Source organism: Suncus etruscus, chromosome 17 (assembly GCF_024139225.1).
Source record: "Suncus etruscus isolate mSunEtr1 chromosome 17, mSunEtr1.pri.cur, whole genome shotgun sequence".
NCBI classification, from domain to species: domain Eukaryota; kingdom Metazoa; phylum Chordata; class Mammalia; order Eulipotyphla; family Soricidae; genus Suncus; species Suncus etruscus.
Window position 1 is genome coordinate 27493051 of NC_064864.1, and position 22486 is coordinate 27515536.

At 42.7% G+C, this 22486-nt stretch overlaps 1 protein-coding gene across 1 annotated transcript in view; it reads right to left on the reverse strand.

Moving 5' to 3' along the window:
* Positions 1-286: 286 nt before the first annotated feature.
* The window catches only part of LRIT1 (leucine rich repeat, Ig-like and transmembrane domains 1), a 23096-nt gene continuing 896 nt past the window's right edge, over positions 287-22486 (reverse strand). The window contains exons 2-4 of the mRNA XM_049790678.1: positions 19981-20447; positions 2152-2457; positions 287-1260 (exon numbers count right to left, since the gene is read on the reverse strand). Coding sequence (XP_049646635.1) covers positions 287-1260; positions 2152-2457; positions 19981-20447 — 1747 coding nt within the window. The remainder of the gene's footprint in view (positions 1261-2151; positions 2458-19980; positions 20448-22486) is intronic.

Consider the following 22486-nt stretch of genomic DNA (forward strand, 5'->3'; position numbering starts at 1 on the left):
TAACTGATGACAGGAAAGTTAACTTAGGCTTTCTGTTTCTTCTCCAGGAAAATGGGGAGCATGGTGGTGTCTATGGTGTCCTAAGATAAAATGAGTTGATAAACATAAAAAGTTAGTGGCATGTAAGTCCTTCATACATGTTAGCTATTATTGTGTGCAAGAAAGAAAATTTTTAAGAGGGGAGAAGAGGATGAGCACAGACTTTTGAATCAGAGCTGGGGTAGAAGAGGGGAAATGGTGAGAGCAGGGGTGTAGGCATCAGTGTACATGGGGAATGCAATACCTCTCAGCAGAAGTATTCATTCATCCATTTGCCCCCCTGGACTCCCAAGGCCTGGGAGTCCAGGCTGGAAGGGGTTGAGAGGAGCCTGTCTGCTTCACTGCCACTGTGCTGAGAGAATCCTCGGGAACCATTCTCACTGTGATCTAGTGTCTCCAGGTTGAGGTAAGTGCCCATGACTTCTATGGCATCCCTGGCATGATGACACTTGCGACAACGTCTCTGCACAGCACCGTAGCAGACAAGCAGTGTTGGTGGCAGTGCGATGACAGTGGCCACACTGATCACCACCATGTTGATGAGCCACTGGGTGGCTTCAGCATCCACCACCTCATCTGTGGAGAATATGACACACTGTTCCTTTTGGGGCACTAAGCCCTGCACACAAATGCAAGCCACATACTTAGTCTTGGGTGACAGTCCGTGGATAGTGATGCTGGTCTTTCCAGGCTGCACAACTATCTGCTGCATGTCACGCTGTCCATAGACTGTGTAGAGGACACTGAAGGCAGTTGTGTTTCCTCCCTGGGAGTACCTCCATACCAAGGTCACACTCTGATAAGTGTCCCCCACCACCTTGAGAGACCTCACCTGGGCCTCCTGGGATCTCATCTGTCCATTCAAGTGCTCCCTTGGAGCATCCATATGAAAAGGCTGCAAGGACAGTGCTTCCTTCCTGTGGGGCACAGATGATCCAAAGTTGAGGACAGGAGAATCAGGTAGATGGGGGACATGCCAGGCCTCCAGCTTATTGTAAGCAGCTATATTCTCCCCATCACCTGTCTTTGCCCAGAGAGTCTGTGGGCCCTCACTATATTCTGTGGATGTCTGGGGCTCAGTGATAACCAGAGAAATAAGTATCTCAGAGGTTCCCAGGAAGTTCTTGGCCTGGCAGATATAGTCACCAGAATCCATCTGGGACACAGCAGGTAGATCCAACAGTATCCAACTGGTGCCATCTCTGGAGACTTCCTGGATCACTGTGGGAAAAAATTACAAGTGGAAGAATGAATGGGTCCAAGTACCCCCATTCCCTCTTCCTGTCAGGTATGCACAACATAGGCATGCAATCTCAAGGAAGGAATTAAAAGTAGTGCAACTTTTTTTTTGTGCTAGCAAGGGAATGAAGAGCACCTAGTCTCAAATTCAGGGAGTCTGGCCTGAAGTAGTCTTAAGAAAGATTTGCCTTCAAAATCTGAGATGTTCAAACTGTGTTCTTCAAGTTATGCAGAGTTGATCCCTCAGGGGCCAGTGGGCAGGTGCCTTGGATACAGGTAAGTGGAATGAGCTAGAGGCAGAAGCTCCTGTAAAGCCCCATCCCACCCTTGCATAGCTACATTGCCACTTCAATCAGAGCCTCTTTGATTGTGTCCCATATAATGGAATTTCTTTTTTTTTTTTTTTTTGGTTTTTGGGCCACACCCTGTGACGCTCAGGGGTTACTCCTGGCTATGCGCTCAGAAGTTGCTCCTGGCTTCTTGGGGGACCATATGGGATGCCGGGGGATCGAACCGCGGTCCGTCCTAGGCTAGCGCAGGCAAGGCAGGCACCTTACCTCCAGCGCCACCGCCCGGCCCTTAATGGAATTTCTTAATTTTTCTTGTATACTGACTTAAAACTCATAGTCTTTTGGGGGGTTGGTGTTGGGCCATACCTGGCAGTGCTCATGGGTTACTCTTGGCTCTGCACTCAGACATCACAAAAGTGACTACAGGTTCTATGTCTGGCTGCAGTCATGCAAATCTACTCAGGATGTGAGCACACAGTTCTTGACTGCAAAGACTCTTTCCTCCTGGGCAGCCTCTTCTCCTTGTGGGTCCTTCAGCCACCAATCCCAGTCAGGGACACAGCCATCCCAACTACTCACATACCTGATCCATTGAGTGGGTGACCATTGGCCCTCCTCAAGCTCATCTCAGGTCCAGGAACCCCTGTGGCCCCACAACGCAGCAATACTGTGCTACCCAAAGGGGACTTGAGGTTGGCCAACCCTGGATGAAACTCTGGGCTCTGGCACTTCCTCAGTTCCAGTTGGTTGAAGGCCACTCCAGCCAAGCTGTATGGACTGGCACACCTCAGCCTCTTCTCAATGAAGGTCAGGTTTGGGCTCCAGATTCCCAGGAAATGGACCAGGTCATAGAGTTGGCAATCACACAACCAAGGATTGTCCTGTAGCCCTACAGAGAGATAGGAGGGGAAGTAAGAGCTATAGATAGTCAAATCATTGGACCTACCTCCCCTCTTTCCTGGGTGAGGAGACTGCAGCTCCTGTGCTTTGAGTTAGTAGAACTGGAAGTAGGTCTAGGTCTGTGTCCTGATAATTGTATAAACTTAGGTGTAATTCCTTTTTTTTTCTTATTTTTTGGTGAAATTTTCAAGCAGTGCTCAGGAGGCCCATGGGATCCCTCAGTGAATCTCAACCACCCAGACCAGTGTGGTTCATAGTGAGGGTCCTAGGATGTGGTGCTACTTGGGTCTTGTGGTGTCAGAGAATTCCTGGGTCACCTTGTGATGCTAAGAAGAACAAGTCAGAATCAAACTAGGGTTGGCTTCAAATAAAGTTTACACCTTTACTCCCTGTACTACCAACACTCTAGCCTTTTAACATTCTTTAAATTTTTATTTATTTATTTACTTTTAGTTTTGGGGTCCAGGATGCTCAAGATTTATTTCTTCCACTGTGGTCAGGGATCACTTCAGGCATGGCTCAGGGAATCACCAGGGATTGAACTTGTGTTGACTCCATACAAGATAAGTAGCCTACTTACTATACTATTTCTCTATCACATCCACCCCCCCTGGTTTTATTTTATTTGGGGATACATTCAGTGCTACACGGATCTTACTCATGACTCTGAGCCCAGGGATCATCTAGGACAGTGGTCTGCGAGCCGCAGCTAGCTGCCCACTGATCTAGGATGCTGGGATTAAACCTGGGTCAGCTGTATGCAAGGTCTTATCTACTGTACTATCTTTTTAGACCTTCTCTAGCCCTTTAAGCCTAGTTTATCTCAAATGAAAGCATTACTCCTTTTTAGAATTGCTATAAGAAAATTGTAATATGCATCAGGTACATCACAGTGAAGTTGGGGAATACTATTTGGGGATGAATTCTACTGTGTTCAGGCAGTATGTATCTCAGCAATAATTTCATTATGTGAAATACATGTCTAGAAATGCCACATAGAGCCCGGAGAAATAGCACAGCGGTGTTTGCCTTGCAAGCAGCCTATCCAGGACCAAAGGTGGTTGGTTCGAATCCCGGTGTCCCATATGGTCCCCCGTGCCTGCCAGGAGCTATTTCTGAGCAGATAGCCAGGAGTAACCCCTGAGCACCGCCGGGTATGGCCCAAAAACCAAAAAAAAAAAAAAAAAATGCCACATAAACTCTGAACTTCAACACTGTTCTTCAGTATAAGTGATGTTTTTTATATAACCCCAGTCATGAAGGGAAGTTTGAGTTTGACATAGGCAAACGCAGCCGATCCAGGAACAAAGGTGGTTGGTTCGAATCCCGGTGTCCCATATGGTCCCCCGTGCCTGCCAGGAGCTATTTCTGAGCAGACTGCCAGGAGTAACCCCTGAGCACCGCCGGGCATGACCCAAAAAAAACAAAAACAAAAAAAAAAGTTGATAAGTTAGGCCAGGAAGTCAAGTCACATAAACAGATTTTTTTATTTTAAAATTGATCATCTTTATGTGCTGAAAGCACCCTGGTACCCATTCTATCAAAGAGAAATTACAAGTCTAAGGCATGTTTTCTTTGTTGATATTTGCTTTCTAAAACACAGATGCACTTATTTCTGTTTTTCTTTTGGAGGGTGGCACATGGGGCAATATTTAGGGACCACTTTTGACTCTGTTAAGGGGCAGCTCCTGGTGTTGTTCTGGAGACTATTCAATGCTGGTGATCTAACTAGGGGCTTCTTCATGCTAAGCAAGTGCTACAAGCTTTGAACTAACTCACTGACCCCAAAATAAATATAATATGAAATTCTTGGGGCCGGAGAGATAGCATGGAGGTAAGGTGTTTGCCTTTCATGCAGGAGGTCATCGGTTCGAATCCCGGCGCCCCATATGGTCCCCCGTGCCTGCCAGGAGCAATTTCTGAGCCTGGAGTCAGGAATAACCCCTAAGCACTGCCGGGTGTGACCCATAAACCACAAAAAAAAAAAAGAAATTCTTTTTATACCCCAAAGAATATCAATGAATTTGAGAATGTGACCACATTGGTATATAGCATTTACATAATAGATATATTTACATATTTGATATATCTAGGAAAGGAAAAATTAAGAGTTGGGTGAACATATTCCTATCTACTTGTTACATCCTGACTCATAAGTTGTACTTTGGCAGATTGACTGCAAGGATATTAGTTCCTCTTCCCAGCTTCACTGCCACCTCATCCACTGGTATCTACTATACTATGCAACTAATTAAATACACTTAATGGTATAACTTCACTCCAATATTCCTCATTCCAAGCTTTGGTGTTGAGTTATTTAGCTTTTACCTGTTATAAGAATGTATCCAAAGAATTAATTTAAAAAATGTTAAACAACAACAAAACTTTCATCTACTATATTAGAAAAAATTAAACATCCTAATTATTTTAATTTACTTTATTTGTGTTTTTGTTTTATTTTTATTTTCTGGCCACAACCAGCAGTGTTCAAGGATTGCTTCTGGAGATGCTCAGAGTAGCCTGAGGTGCCAGAGATTGAACCTGGGCCTTCTACATGCAAAGTATGTCCCTTAACTCCTGTACTATCTCTCCAAGCCTATAATATTTTATTTTATTCATGTATTTTTGGGTAATACCCAGTGGTTCTTACTCCTGGCTCTATATTAAGAGATTACCACATGTGTGGTGTTACAAACAGAGGTTGGCCACATGCAAAGCAAGCACTCTGACATGGCAAGCACCCTGTACTATTGTCTGGCCCTGCAGCTCCATCTTTAATTAACTTCATTTTTTTTTTGTTTTGTTTTACTGCTAGAATTCTCCATGAGTTAAAACAATGACCAGATATTGGCTGGCATTGAAATTTGCAGAGTGAATACATTACTGCATGGTCTCCTCCATAAAGTATAAAGGCTAAGAATTGGTTTGCCACTTTAGAGGTTATCAGATTGGTATTGAGGTTTGAAATTTGCCAAAGTAATGGTGCCTGGTTTAAAGCTCTTGCTTGTCAAGTGGCTGATTCTTGTTGAATTTCCAGTACTGCATTGTTCCCTGAGGAGAATCAAGTACTGCTGTGTGACGACCCCCCCCAACACCTAATTAAAGAAATAAAAAGAATAAACTGTGCAATTTGCATACTCATTGACCTACAAATAACACTTCTTTCTTGCCATAGATAAACATATGTCTGTCTGCACAAGGATGCATTGCCAAGAATTTGCTCTGACATATAGCATGAAAATAATAAAATCAACATAAAGGTCATTTAATGGAAGAAATGCTAGACTAAATATTAAGGCACCTGTTGTATATGTGGCTCACCCCAGTTAGAGCTCTGGCACTGCATATGGTCCCCAGAAAATCACAAGAACTTTGCTGGTTGGAGCACAACACCACCACCCCCAATAAAACATTTAAAAAATAAATAATGACTAGCGTATGAAACTATACTGTGAGTAATTCACAGTAGTTTGAAAAAATAAAGTTTATATATTTATAGGAACTTAGAAAAAAAATCTCCAATCATTTGTTGCTAGATGAAAATTTTAGTGCTGGTTGATATATATGGTGGCCTGGAGGGTATATTGGTCAGGGTTAAATACTTCCAAAGTCTTTTTAGGGGAAAAGCAAAACCCCAAACCCTATTTTGGGGGGTATAAGAAGTGTTAAATAACCTTGATCCAAACTGCACTCTGGCCCAGTGTTAAGATCATTCTAATAAATAGGTTGACATTAACAATTGGACTAGGGGCCGGAAAGATAGCATGGAGGTAAGGCGTTTGCCTTTCATGTAGGAGGTCATTGGTTTGAATCCCGGTGTCCCATATGGTCCCCCGTGCCTGCCAGGAGCAATTTCTGAGAATGGAGCCAGGAATAACCCCTGAGCACTGGCTGGTGTGACCCAAGAAAACCACCAAATAAATAAATAAATAAATAAATAAATAAATAAATAAATAAATAAATAAATAAATAAATAAACAATTGAACTGACCATCCTCCTAATATATTTTGTGAATATTAAATAATTATTTAGTGAATTATATTTCTTCACACCTAGATTATTTCCAACTTCATATCTTCAACATATAATGCCATTTTTTGATTGAGCTAGATATTAAAAATTACCAATGAAGCAGACAGACAAGTAGGGGAGAGATCTGGCAATTTCTCAAGATCTACTAAATTTAAAATTAAAATGCAATTCAAAAAGAATCACTCTATTACAAGGTCTAAAATAGTCCCAAAAGATTGAAAACTGGGTTTCACTTTGTGAACCCAGAAACTGAGGCAGATAAAACTCTAACTGGTTGGGGCTGGAGAGATAGCACAGCAGTAAGGTAAGTCCCTTGCACGCGGGATTCGACGGACAGGGGTTTGATTCCCAACATCCCATATGGTACCCTGAGCCTGCCAGGAGCGATTTCTGAGCACAGAGCCAGGATAACCCCTGAGTGCCATCAGATGTGGCCCAAAAACAAAAATACAAAAGCAAAAATAAAAAATGTGCTAACTGGTTAAAACATAAGCCCAGATAGGCCTGGACGCCATCCCAAGAAGCACGACAGGAAGAGCAGAGCTATAATAAGGTCATGAAGTGAACCACCCAAAGTTCATAAAGCTTTTCCCCTTGACGACAGACACCCAGACTCTTGTCCACCAAGAAAGCCCCAAGTGAGAGAAAGCTTACAAAATCAACTTTGCGGGCCCGTGTAGCATGAAATAATTAACGATGAGGCTGGAAGGTGGATGATGCCATCCAGCCCACATGGCTCTGCAACCTCCATGCAGCCGGCGAGTTTCAGGCCCAGGTGAAATCACTCACACGCAGGCTTCAGGAAGAATCATCTTTATTTATGCCCTAGCCACCACAGGTGTGTGGCCTATGTTAACCTTTCAAGCACAGCTATATTTTGCTAGCCCTGCATCTTATCTCCTGTTAGCCATCTTCCCTTTGGGCTCCAAGCGGCCCAAAGATCCAAAAGCCAGGAAACCAAGCCGGGCCAAGAGAGAAACGGCAAAAGGGCAAAAGGCAAAAAGGGCCGAATTCCCTTGGTCCCAGCCTTATCTACCTTTTTCCAAACCCCTCCCAGGAATGGGAGGGGCTTGCAGGTAAAGTTACACCTACTATCCGGTTCAGACCCCTCCCAGAAATGGGTGGGTCTTAGGGTACACCACATTTCCCCCTTTTTTAAATATTTTCATGCGCCAACGTAATAAAGTGAAAATTAATATACCAGCCCTTTTCAAAAACATATCATTTGCAAAATATACTTTACACCTGTAACCTAAAATTCTATTAATGCTTTTTTACCAAGCACTATTTCGGAACTTTCATGTTCCTATATTTTTAAACTATATTGGGGGAACTTCACTGTTCCTATATTTTTTCTATACACAAGTACTTCAGCATACAAGCATAACATACATTTTAAAAACAGGCTAAGTACATTAAAATACACAGTAAAACATTTTGCAATTGAAAATATTAACTCTGAAAGACAACAAAACACATTTAAATTATAAAGAAAATGACTTAAGACAAAGATGCAGGTGGTTAGAAATTAGATGTTTTAGTTGGGCTAAGCTGTTTTACCTTCCTTTATTTTTATTTTTTAACCACTAACTAGCTAAAACTTATCCCATTACCAACTATGAGTGAAATATATGACTATTTGCTTAGTTTCTACACCTAAAATCACAGTTTAAATGATTAATTTGTTCCACGCTGATCTCACCATGTTGATTTCACCATGTGGCTTTTGTAAATTTTTAGATTTTAGATGCTGGTTTGTTTCACGCTGATCTCACCACGTGGCTTCTGTAAACTTTTAAAGTTCAGATGTTTTGTCCCACGCTGATCTTACCACGTGGCTTTCTTCCGTAGTTCCAGGCTCCGCTGCCGGTTTGTGATCTGGAGCGTGGATTCCAGGTTTTTCGCTTTTCCGGGCAAAGCTGAGCCCAGCCAAGCCGATTCCAGCCGAGATCCCAGCCGAGCCGAGCTGCTTGGAGCTTGCCGCTTGGAGCTTTTTGCCGCAGGGGCTTCACCGCTGCCTTTTTTCCCCTCTGGGAGCACTTTGGATGTTTAGAGTTCCAAGTGATTTAAACTAAAAGTTCAGTTCGAAATTTCCAAAGTCGAAATCCAAATTCAAGCCAAAGGTCATTTTTAGAAAATCAGTCCACTTTAAATACAGTCTTTTTTCTCCTCCGTTTCCAATTTAGACTTTTAATAAGTCTTTGAAGAGGCCCAGGTTTTTGTTTCTTGTAACAAAGTTTTAGTTCTGGGCCTGAGCCTGGGCTGGAGGTGATGCAAGCTTCCACCTCTTTTGTTTTAATTGCCCTTCTTTCCCTAGAAGGGGTCACGGCCATGTTTGAACATGGCTCCACGTGGCCCAGTGTTTTGGGCTCAGTGCACCCGAAAAGAGCCAAAATTAAACTGAAAAGCAGAAATATTACCATTGTTGCTGGTTTTTTGGGTCCAGGATTCAGGTCCCTGTTCGGGCGCCATCTGCAAGATATCTTCGCCGTTATCTTGGCTGGGTATTTGTGAATCCCAGAACAGTCCCCAGAATGAGAAATTACTTCCCATCCCCTTGTCCCCTTTCGGGGGAAGGCCTTGGTAATATTTATCCGCAGCAAGTAATAATCCACACAGACAAGAACGATAGGGTTTAAAAGATCGGGCAAGGAGAGCCAGAGAATCCTCCTGCAGCCAGCAGCTTTTCACAGAAGGACCCCTCACTCCTGTCCCTCAAGCTATTTATTGCCAACTCCACAGCGCCCCACCTGGAAGGGTTAGGTGGGGCAAAAGTCACAGAACAATCCTAAGGAAACACTTTTAAATACAATTCCAAGAATCATCTTATGGAAACTTTTTCATATGCTACAATTCCCCCTTTTTTGTAAAGAAACAATAAACAATAATAATGTACAGAAATAAATAATATATATATATTTTTAATTGTAAAAAGAATAACTAAGCAATTGTAAAAGAGTGGCTTTTTGCATAAGTGCATCACGGGAAAAAGTATAGAAAAAATTTTTTAGCCTAACACAGGGTGTTCAAAACCAGAAACAGATGTAAAGGAATCAACTACAAGCTCCAGAGTAGAATAAAATCTACAGCAGCCAAGATGATCAATTCCGAGTAAGTATTCCCTTGAAAAGCAGAAGTCGAGTAAGAAATTCCAATATTCAGGACCTAATAGGCCATGGGGAGCTCCCGGGGCAATCACAAAGCCCGAAAGTAATTCGGAGACAGAGATCCTTAGATGAGATGCTCACAAGGCTGCGTAGCAGGTTAGAAGACACACATTTTCCATTCCAGTCCAGTTTGAGCAGAAGAAAGCCCATCTTTGGAGGCAGTGAATTAGGCCCCTATTTCGAAGGAAGAGCCACACACACACACCCGCACAATGGGCGCCAAAGTAAATAAGATCCATATGTACTTGAATTCAATCCAAGATGAGTTCTAGTCCAGTCAGAAGTTCATAAGAGGTCCGAAAATGAAGAACCATGTACGGCCGAATAATAGGTGGGAGCTTAAGTTCAAAACCAAAACAAAATGCTTAAGGCAGAGAACTTCCCCGTGTAAATGAAAAAATTGAGGGTCTATCCAAAATGGATAAAACCTCCTTTTGCACCTGCTATTTTTTCCAATGATGCACCCATGCAAAAGGCCAAAATACCAGCCAGGATTACAATCCAGTAACTTATTTATGACAGTATCTAACCCTTAATCCAAAGCAACACAAGTAAAACCTTAATGAAATACCATAACAATTTTGAGAGTTAACAACTAAGATGTAAAAACATTAATTACAGTAATCAACAAAAGTGTAGACTCAAATATAACTTTACAGGATTACAATTATAAAACTACAAGAGCTGAAATTTCTCCCAAGTTAAAAACTACTAAGAAAAGATAGGGAGTCCAGAACTCCCAAAAGTCCCACCAAAGAAACTTGATGAGTCAGGGAAAGCAGTTGTAATAAGAAGCAGGATACAGCACTGCAACAGTTTACGATGTCTTTCTCAGTCAGAGATCAGGAGGCTTGTCATAGTGGGTGATGATTTGCACACGATGATTTGCGAATGTGGAGGGATTCCTGAAAATAGACTGTTAGGGACTGGGAAAAAAGAGGGAAGGATAAGTAAGAATAAATTGGGGAAGATAAAGTCAGGAAAAAAGAACTATATACAAAACATGTAAGACATACAAACACAAGACATACATAAACATATTTCACACAAACATGGCCATCACTCACTCATACTTACCAAAAAATGTTAGCTGGGAGGATCCCAAATAGAGCGAAAACAAAACAAACAAAAAAAAATTCAGCTGAATCAACAAAAAGCGCTTTAAAATACAATAGCCGGCAAACAGTTTAGATGAAAATCTTCAAGTTCACAGCAACAACAAAAGATATATTTTTAAGGCATAGTCGAGTAAATCTGCAAGAGAATTTCATGCACAATACGACCAAGGAAACCAATAATACAAGTAGAGACAAGTAATTCTATCGTAACCATAGATGATGAGCACTGTAAAGAGAGTCCACCTAAAAGGTACTGTTATGTCAAAATTATTAATTCACCTCCATCTAGAAGCCTAAATTGAGGCAAATAAAACAATGACGTTAGAGTGAAAGAGTGAAAGTTGTTAGATGAGTATATCTCAATATATTGTTATATAATACCTTAGTACGATGAGGAAGCTTTCTCTCGAGTGAGCCTGGATCAATAGTGGTGTTAAGACATAAATACCTCATACAAGCAACTACAATGGGGATTCATCATAATAAATCCTATTCAGCGGGAGTACCTGTGAAATGAATCATAAAGCATTAATGACAACTAACAAATAAAATAAATAATTATTAAGCATTTATAGTAGATCTCTGAGAAGTATAAAACAGGATGTATGCTGCTGTGGATTTTACCGATGCAGTAGGAATTTTCTTGATTTTCTTGTCATCAAAATTGATCCAGTGTTGTCTTGAGTCAATATTACAGTATGATGTACAGTGTCCAAAATGTAGTTTACCAAAATGGTTAGACACTGATGATAAGATGTATTTTTCAGTTTTGTAAGTTTTTTCCTGAGTGAATTCTGCTAAGTTGAGGTCTTCTAAAGGAAAATCCACATAAGTGAGTAGTTTTTTAATTTGTTTGCCATCAAAAGCAAAACGTTTCAAATGAATAATTAATACTGGAGGTAATTTCCACAAGTATGTCCTCTTCAAAAAGTCCCTTTTAGTGTTGCAGCTGTTACAATGAATTCTATTGTTACCTTTCAAATCTTCTTCTCTAAAGAATTCAACGAGGCATTCTTGTAACGTACATTTATCTGTAGGCTTGATTGCCAGGGACAACTGAACAAATGTCTCATATACTTCAGACTTTTGGTGACATGTGAGACACTGTAGTATAGATTTGAACTGTCCTTGAAAGAGGTCATATATAAGAGATTTGTGAGCCTTTTGGTGTTTAGGCCTAGATTGTTCATGTTTTTCATTGTCTATCAGGTGTATAGTTTTATCTGCTATTGAATTTTCAGTAAGCAAATCCTGATGTAGTCCCTCTATAAGGAACATCAATAATTCGTGAGGATCCTGTTGGTTGTGTCCGGCAAATTGGTCATTAAGTAAACCAATTGTTGCTTTGAAGTGTTCAGGATTGACATTCCTATGACATCCATCTCCCATGATTTTTATGAGATGACCGAATTGTTCTGCTAATTTACCTTTATGTCCACTTGGATTTTCTTTGTTAATGTCTTTTTTATAATGATCTTGATAAAAATACTGAGTTAAGTCTGAAATATTATACAGGCATTGTAATATTGAGTTCATATAGCATGAGTTCCCTAAATTTCGTAATCCTGTAAATGCAGGTCTCTGTTTCTCTATTTCCATTCTGGAATGTAAGGGCTTCTTACTCTTGTCTGCCTTATTCCAGGTATTGGGTGTAAAAGTTAATCCCTTGTTTACTTTCTCAGAGGCCACAGCAGTGTTACAATTGTCAGTGTTTTGGGCATTTTGTATTTGACGTGGGGGCAGGCTTGTAGTCCCAGCAACCTGATCCTGGTGGTTAGTACTAATTCGATTTCTGATTAGGCGTAAAGGGACCCAAAATTTCTTAGAGGGGTTGTCATTTGTACCAACATATGCATATCCCCTTCCTCTCAGAAGAAGATATCCAGCGATCCATTTTTCATCCTCTTTGATCCAAACCGGTATATGTGATGTTTCTTGTCTCTGAATATCTTCTTTAAAATGTCTTTCCCCAGCAGTGTAACTTTCCCCTTGGGGTAAATTTAGGTAATTTAGTGTAAGAAGAGTCAAAGATAACAGCTCAGTAGGTGCTAAACCTCTTTTTCTATTCTTTTGTAATTGAGTTTTTAGCGTCCTGTGTGCTCTTTCCACAATGGCCTGTCCTTGGCAATTATAGGGGATTCCTTTCAGATGTTTTATCTGCCATTCTTTACAAAAGAATTCAAAAGTTTTGCTGATATAGGCGGGTCCATTATCAGTTTTAATGGAATACGGAACACCCATAACTGAAAAGCATTGTAAAAGAAAACTGCAAACTGCCTTAGACTTTTGGGAAGACATAGGGATTGCCCAAATAAATCGAGAATAAGTGTCCACCACCACATGAAGATAAGGTTTCTTTGGAAATAAATCTGTTTGAGTTACGTCCATTTGCCACAGTTCATTAGACTGTAAGCCTCTTGGGTTTGCTCCTGCTATGTGAGTCTTTTTTGCTAATGGGGCACATATGTTGCACCTTTCTATAATTTCTCTAGCTTGCCTCCAGGGAATCTGGTAATTTACATGTAAGCGGCGAGCATTTGTGTGTAAAGCTGTATGTTCTTCTGTAGGTGACTTGAATATAGGCATTGCCAACAAATCTGCAGTTTTATTTCCTTGAGCCATTGGCCCTGGAAGACCTGAGTGGGCTCTAATATGCGTGATGAAGATGGGTTCAGTTCGTTTTTGAATAAGCTGTTGCAATGTTTGTAGTAAATTCTGTATAATTGGGCTATGAGCATTGAGAGAGGCCGTGGCTATCACAGGACATAAATTTACCACATACAAAGAATCAGAGACAACATTCATGGCGTCAGATACATTTTCTAATAGGTAAATTAACGTTGCTAATTCAACTTTCTGTGCTGACTTATACTTGGTATCTATAGTTATATTCATGTTTTCTCCAGTTATCCCACCCCTACCCCCGCTGGACCCATCTATGTAAAAAACCTTCGCATTGGGGATAGGAGAGTCTCGAACGATTGAAGAAATGACAAACTGAGTCTTTTTCAAAAAGTCCCATGTCTTTCCTGGTGGATAATGAGAGGAAATTTCTCCTGTGAAATCTGAAAGGGCCCTTTGTAAAGATTCATTAAGAGGCAATATTGACTCAATTTCCTTTTTTGGTATTGGCAATACTAATATATCAGGGTCAAATCCTAGTAAAGATATAGATCTGAGTCTTGCTTTGATAATGAGTTCTGAAATTAAATCCAAATAAGATATCACAGACCGAGGCTGTTTGTTATGTAAATATACCCATTCCAGGGGACCTGCCTGTTGCATCAATGCCCCCGTAGGGGTTTCTTTTGTAGGGAAAATTAATAAAGAAACCTTCTCTCCCGGAATGAATCTTGAGAGAAATGATTGTTGCAACCTGTTCAAGAAGAAGTCCAATTCATTTTTGGCCTCTATAGTTAAATTTCTCGGGCTGTCTAGGGCAGAATCACCCTCCAACGTTTTAAACAAATTAGACAGTTCTGTATTTGGGATTCCTAGCGCAGGCCGGAGCCAATTCACGTCACCTAAAAGTCTCTGAAAATCATTAAGTGTTTTGAGGTTTTCTTTTTTGATGGAGATTTTTTGTGGACGTATAGACGTTCGGTCCAAAATAAAACCCAAGTATTGATATGGTGGCATAGTCTGTATCTTTTCTAAAGCTATTTTCAGTCCTGCTGTTTGCAAACAGTCAATAACAAAAGAATATACGTCCTGTAGATCTGTTTCATTGTTCATTGTGATAAGAATATCATCAGTATAATGAAAGATCATGGCTTGAGGAAATCTTTCTCGAGCAGGGCTCAAAATCTTATCTACAAAAAATTGACACATTGTTGGGGAATTCAGCATGCCCTGGGGGAGGACAGTCCATTGGAACCTCCGGCAGGGATGGGTGTTGTTTATAGAAGGAACTGAGAATGCGAACCGGTGTTTATCATCCGGGTGAATAGGAATATGGTAAAAACAGTCTTTCAAGTCAATTATGACTAGTGGCCATTCCTTTGGGATAACTACAGGTGATGGTAAACCTGTTTGCAATTTTCCCATGGGTACCATAGATATGTTTACTGCTCTCAGATCCATCAACAGTCTCCATTTTCCGGACTTCTTTTGTATGGTAAATATAGGCGAATTCCATTGAGAAAATGAAGGCTCAATATGTCCTAATTTTAGCTGTTCTTCCACTAATTCTGTTAGCACCTTTAATCTATCAATTTTAAGGGGCCACTGACCTATCCAAATTGGTTCATCAGATTTCCATTTTATTTTTATCGGTGCTGGGTTCTTTCTGTCAGTGGCCCCTACCAAAAATTCTGAGTTTTCATTTCAGGAGAAGTTCCAGACTCTTCTGGAGCTAATGGGATGTGGAATTCAGCTTTCCACTGCTTATGTAGGTCGCGACCCCATAGAGAAGGTGAGAATGGGCCCACATGAGGTCTAATTATGGCCTTTTGATTTTCTGGGCCGTGAACTACCATAGTCCTTTTACTTAATAGACAGGAACTTAAACCTCCCACTCCTTCTAGCGAGTATGGAATTTCTTGTAGAGGCCAATTTTCTGGCCATTCCTTATCAGAAATTACTGTGATTTGCGCCCCGGTGTCTATCATTCCATTAAAGGGTCGCCCCTGAAAGTGAAGTTTAATCATCGGATTTTCCTCTTTAAATTTAGTAACCAAAGCGATAATTGGGTTATGGGCGGCCCCTGGATCTGTGCTTCCAAAACCTCCAATTCGAGTCTTATCTGAAGTCCCAAGTTTGACATACGGCACTATTACTATCTGGGCAATTGCCTCCCCCTTTTTGAATGTCCAAGTATCCGGTACCGTAATTACTACAACAATTTCTCCCTTTGAATCTGAGTCAATGACACCTGTGGTTACTGATATACCCTTTACATTGAGGGAACTTCTGCCCAGAATCAACCCCATTGTATCTGGGGGTGGCGGGCCTACAATGCCAGTCTTTAGCATGAAGGGGCATGCTCCTGGGTAAATTGTAATGTCCTCTGGGCAAGTTATGTCGAGCCCAGCGCTCCCCGCAGTCGCATGAATTAATTCGCTAATTGTGAGCAATCTTGGGCTGGGCTCGGAAGAAGTATGGTTTGTGGACTTTGCCCCTGATTTGCACGGGCCTGGGGGTTGGCCCGGTAGGCGTTTCCCTGCATTGGAAATGTGTGTCCCTGAGGAGCTTGATTTAACAAAAGACGACAATTTCTTCTGATATGGCCCTGTTTTCCACAATGGTAACAGAGGAATTGCCTCCTGGGTGTGGTGTTAAAACCATTCCCTGTGTTATTATTAGGGAGATTTCCAGATCTGCAATCTTTTGCCCAGTGGCGACCTCTCTTGCATTTTGGGCAGAGACCAGGCTTTGGGGCGGCGCTTCTTCCCCGGGGGTAGAAAGACTTTGTTCCCTTACTAACCGCAAAAGTTTGCACTGGATCCAGGTTTGCTGAAGAATCATAAACATTTCTGCAGGCATATAAAAACTCATTTAAGTCAGCCTTGTCCTGCAAAGGGGCCAATATCAATTTGCAGGCTGAATTCGCATTATGATAAGCCAAACTTTTTTCTAAATATTTTCTAACCTGCTTATCTTTGACTTGTATTTTCAAGGCATCTTTGAGTTTAGCTACAAAGTCGATATATGGCTCATGGGGACCTTGGGTAATTCTTAAAAAGGTTCCTGCACCTGTGCTGTTCATATCAAGTTTTTCCCATGCGGATACTGCAATATCTTTAATTATGTTTAAGATTTCCTTAGGTAAAGCAGCTTGTGCCTGAATATCTGCATATTGATTTTTTGCCATTAATAATTCATACGATAGAGTGACCCCTGCCACTTGTTTTTTTGTTCCATCTGGGCTATATAATTTGGATTTCACACCCTCCGCATAGAACATCTCCCATTCCGTTCGCTGTTTAGATGGCAAGCATATTTCAGCTAGTTTTTGAAATTCATGCAGTGTCCAAAGTGATTTTCGACACCAAAGTCTTAGCGTTTCCACACAGTATGGAGAGGTTGGCCCAAATTCCTTACATGTTTTCTTAAACCGTTCCATGTCTTCTATTTCAAGGGGTTCGTAAATGGTTCTATATACTGTTTGTAACGGAACTGAGGCCGGATTAGCAGAAGTACTTTGCACCGGGCTCTGAGCCCTGACATATGGAGCACTAGCCTGTGATTCGTCATCTGAGCCGGCACTATTTTGTGATTCCATTCTGTGTACAGAATCCGGACTCACTTGTGGACTTAGCACCGGGGGTTGGTCATCAGTGTTAATATTTTGATTTGGGTCCTGAGTTTCTAAATTATGTTTCCGAGTAGATTTTTTGTTGGGAAAAATGCCTATATTTTTGATGTTGGTGCTAGCTTCATCAGCCTGCACTTTGGCCTGGAGTTTCATTGGATAGATCTCCTTATTTTCCAGGCTGGTCTTAGCCTCACTTTTCCCACACTTTTTCCTTCCGAAATACCAGCCAATACCTATGCACGCCATAACAATATTAGCAACCACAGAGATTCCACAAACTATGGCTAATGGAGCCAACACAGGCGAAGCAAATATTTGAGTATCAATTGTCATTTGAACTATAGACCACAACCATCCAAAAGCAATGATTTTACCTATCATCCAGCCTATTTGTTTGAAATAGTATGGAAATATCCACTTGACAAACGCCAAACCAAAGAATTTGTAACAAGGTGGCACAATCAACACGGCTGACCATAGAAGCCATCCAAGGATCTCCAGAGGCAATTTCCAATAAAGCGTTTCACTTACAGTTATTGAGGGTCCAGGTCCACCTGTTCCCGGCGCCATCTGCAAGATATCTTCGCCGTTATCTTGGCTGGGTATTTGTGAATCCCAGAACAGTCCCCAGAATGAGAAATTACTTCCCATCCCCTTGTCCCCTTTCGGGGGAAGGCCTTGGTAATATTTATCCGCAGCAAGTAATAATCCACACAGACAAGAACGATAGGGTTTAAAAGATCGGGCAAGGAGAGCCAGAGAATCCTCCTGCAGCCAGCAGCTTTTCACAGAAGGACCCCTCACTCCTGTCCCTCAAGCTATTTATTGCCAACTCCACAGCGCCCCACCTGGAAGGGTTAGGTGGGGCAAAAGTCACAGAACAATCCTAAGGAAACACTTTTAAATACAATTCCAAGAATCATCTTATGGAAACTTTTTCATATGCTACAGGCCCGGAGAGATAGCACAGCGGCGTTTGCCTTGCAAGCAGCCGATCCAGGACCAAAGGTGGTTGGTTCGAATCCAGGTGTCCCATATGGTCCCCCGTGCCTGCCAGGAGCTATTTCTGAGCAGACATCCAGGAGTAACCCCTGAGCACCACTGAGTGTGACCCAAAAACTAAAAAATCAAACAAACAAACAAACAAACAAAACAAAAAAAATCAACTTTGCAAAGGCCAAGGGCATGCTTCTCCATTTTTCAGAGGCTTTAATTTCAACTTGGGTTGTTTAGCTTTTTTTTTTTTTTTTGGGCCACACCCGTTTGACGCTCAGGGGTTACTCCTGGCTATGCGCTCAGAAATCGCCCCTGGCTTGGGGGGACCATATGGGACGCCGGGGGATAGAACCACGGTTCGTCCTACGCAAGCGCTTGCAAGGTAGACACCTTACCTCTAGTGCCACCTTCCCGGCCCCTTGTTTAACTTTTATGTTTGCTTTTCTCTTTGGTATTTGGGGGGGGGGGGTCACACCTGAAAGCACTCAGCACTCAGGGGTTACTCCTGGCTCTATGCTTAGAAATCACTCCTGGTAGGCTCGGGGCCCCATATGGGATGCCAGGATTCGAACCACTGTCCTTCTGCATCTTTAGCCAATATAACTTTTTCAATTATCAGGTACCCTTTGCTCTTTCCTCTCCAGAGAAGCCCACATTCTCCCTTGAACATGTCTCTCTCTCTCTCTCTCTCTCTCTCTCTCTCTCTCTCTCTCTCTCTCTCTCTCTCTCTCTCTCTCTCTCTCTCTCTCTCTCTCCTTTCTCTCCTTTCTCATAATCTCTAAACAAAACTACTTTCCTATATGTCTTGTAGTCTCTTCCTGCAGATGAGGGCAAGAACAGGTGTAGGCGTAGTTTTCTTTCAGTACTCTGCTATAGCCAATAACGTTAACCAATATCAGGAGTCAGCTCTCTTCCCAATTTCTGTCTGAGATTCACAGCATTGAAGGAGTCACATGTTGAAAATTTATAAGAAGACATGAAGACATGAAGATGAGCAATGTGACCTGTGACGTGGCAGGCTCTGGAGCTGAAACATCTTTTCAATGTCACCCAAAGATGATAGCACAGACTCCTGCCTGCTAGATCTTTTAGACAGAGGCCAGCCCGAGAAGGAGTGTGTGGCTTTGGGCACACATTCCTGGTAGAGCTGACAGCTGGCGACTGCTGAGACTGGGCAGCTGAGATCTGGGATGCACGGCGTCTGCCTACCATTACAGATATTGCATGAAAAGCCCTTTGCCTTTGCCCACAATTCCAAATGGAGTGATAGATATTATTAGTAGCCACTGTTTACCAACAGGAACTAAAGCAGAGAAACTAAGTACCCAAACACACACACACACACACACACACACACACACACACACACACACGTGTAAAATACAGAGCTAGGATTTAAACCACAGCCATCTGATTTAGATCTTGGGCTCTTACATCTGCCAACATGCACTTCTCATTTAACTTTAACCCAAATCCAGAGAGTTGGTATGATTTCTATTTTCTGGGCAAAGAATCCAGACCCAGAGGATCAGAGAAACAGTATAGGGATTAAAGCTCTTCTTTTTTGTTTGTTTGTTTGTTTGCTTGCTTGTTTTTGGGTCTCACCCAGCAGCGCTCAGGGGTTACTCCTAGTTCTACGCTCAGAAATCGCTTCTGGCAGGCTCGGGGGACCATATGGGATGCTGGGATTCAAACCACTGTCCTTCTGCATGCAAGGCAAACACCCTACCTCCATGCTATCTCTCCGGCCTGGGATTAAAGCTCTTCTTGACTTGCATGTTACCAGCCCGGTTTGATTCCCTCCTGCACCCCATATGGTCCCCCAGAAAATTGCCAGGAGTTATTCCTGAGCACAGAGCGAAGAATGAACTCAAAGGTTAGTAACTTGCCTTAGGTCTCAGGCCCACTAAGATGGTTCCAAGCGCAAGATGCCATCTCTTACCTAGGACCAGCCTGGCTCGGCGGCCAAGAAGAAAAGGTCCTGTCTGCAGATGCGTCCAGGTGGCAAGCAGCTCTTGGGGGAGCCTCAGAAGCTGGTTGCTGGAGAGGTCCAGGAAGGTGAGATTTCCTAAGAAGCGCGCAGCATCTGGAGGCACAGCTACCAGGCGGTTGGCCTGCAGATCCAACAGCCTCAGTTGTGGGGTGTCCTTGAGCGCCGCCCAGGGGAATGTGACCAGCTGGTTCCCAGGCAGGCGCAGCTCCCGCAGATGCCTCAGTCCTCGCAGCATGAGGCCGCTGAGTTCGTTGAGGGCGTTGTAGGGCAGCCACAGCTGCTCCAGGCGGCCCAGAGGCCTGAAGGCCTCCCCGGGCACCCTGCGGATGGCTGTCCGCTCCAGGCGCAGTCTGGAAGTGTCAGGAGGGACAGATGCTGGGGGCAGGGTCATGTCAGGGTCATTGCACAGAACCAACCTGGTCACAGAAATGAGATATTTGAATGATTTTTTTCTGTGGGGCATGAAACAATCTCCCACCACCTTCCTTCACCAGCTAACTGGGTCCATCCACTCTGCACTTTGATTCAAGGCCCAAAAGCCAAGCTCCAAGCTGGGTTTCCCCTTGGGCGATTCTTGCTTTGAAAACCCTTCAGGAAGACCCTCAGGTATTGATTATTTTTTTGAAGTTAGACTTCAAGTATAAGCTGTTATAATCCTGTGAGATCCTAAAGCATTATGAAGGACTAGTCTCAATACCCAAGACACTCTCTGCACTTCTCTGGTTGCTTAGCACAGTGGCCTTAAAGCATATGTTAAATGATATCACAGTTTTTGTAATTATTTGATGGGGGGAAGTGCTTCAAGTCTTTCCTGGTGCTGAGGGCCATGAAAGGGTCAAGTGTTGAGCTGAGTCGGCAGCCAACAGTTGAATTCACATCAAAGCTATGTTTCTGGGAGTCAGTTACATAGCAGAACCTGTCTTTCCCTCATTTTCTCCATGACAATAGATACCACCTGAAATGTGTGGCCAGAGAGACAGTACAAAGGGTAAGGCATGCTTTATAAGGGGCCTACTCTATTTCAAACCCCCAATATCATATATGTTTCACCAAGCATCACCAAGAGTGACTTCCTGAGCACAGAATGATGAAAAACTCCTTTACATCTTTGGATGTGGTTCCAGATAAATAAAAAAAAAAAAAAAAAAAAATGAGACTGCTGATGAAGTTAAGGCTTGTAAGCAATACTTTAATTCAATCTCTGGAACCCTATATGTTCCCTCTAGAGCTGTCAGGATTGATCCCTAAGTGCAGAGACAGAAGTAAGGCCTGAGCAACACCAGGTGTGGCCCCTTTCCAAAATCAAATGAGAAAATGTGTGTACCAGCCTCCATACCTGTCACTGGCAAGGACCCAATACTGTTCACTACTGTCACATATTTCTGCATCCCTGCAGAACAGTTCACCTCAACCTTACCAATAGCAGATAGTTCACCTCAGCCTTCCAATGACTTCTAAACCTTGAGAGATAACAGGAAGCAATTCCTGTTCTCACTGAACCTATAGTTTAGGGTGGTTGTTTAGCAGTGAGAGATGCATTTGTATCAGATCAAAAGGGAAGAACTTCAGGGGCCGGAGAGATAGCATGGAGGTAAGGCGTTTGCCTTTCATGCAGGAGGTCATCGGTTCGAATCCCGGCGTCCCATATGGTCCCCCGTGCCTGCCAGGAACAATTTCTGAGCCTGGAGCCAGGAATAATCTCTGAGCACTGCCGGGTGGGACCCAAAAACCACAAAAAAAAAAAAAAAAAAAAAAAAAGGGGAAGAACTTCAAAAAACAAAACTTGGATCTGGGTTTGTGAAAGTCCAGGCCTTTGTCTGTCAGGAGTACTTTTCTGCTCAGACTGGAGCAGGACATATGTTGGTGTCATGCCATGGGAGCTTTTTACCCTCTTGTGGTCTCTTTTTGCTCAAAGAATCTTCCATGCAGATGGGCTACTGCATATCAGTGAGGGAACTGTCAGCGAGTAGAATTGATGGAAACTCAGGCTTCAGAGGGTACATGCCTGGGTATTGGTGTCAGGGACCCTGGAAACTGCCCTACTAAGGCTAACTGACCCTGAATCCACCATGGACTCCTACCCATGAGCAAAACCAGATGAGAAAATTATAAAAGTGAACCAAAATCCCTGCTTTTCTGTCCCTGGGCCCACTACAGATCTCCAAGCCTCTGGGAGTAGAGAATGCTCTCTTGCTTTCAGATCACATTCATCTTTACCCACAGGCTGCTTCCAGACCAGCTGATGCCTCAACCTATAGAATAGAATCTCACCAAATGGACTGAAGCAGAGACATGGACCAGTGGAGCACTTCCTGTTCTTCACACCAAATAGGGAGAGGGACTCTGTGGTGCGCTCTCTCTCTCTCTCTCTCTCTCTCTCTCTCTCTCTCTCTCTCTCTCTCTCTCTCTCTCTCTCTTTCTCTCTCTCTCTCTCTCTCCTTCCCTCCCTCCCACA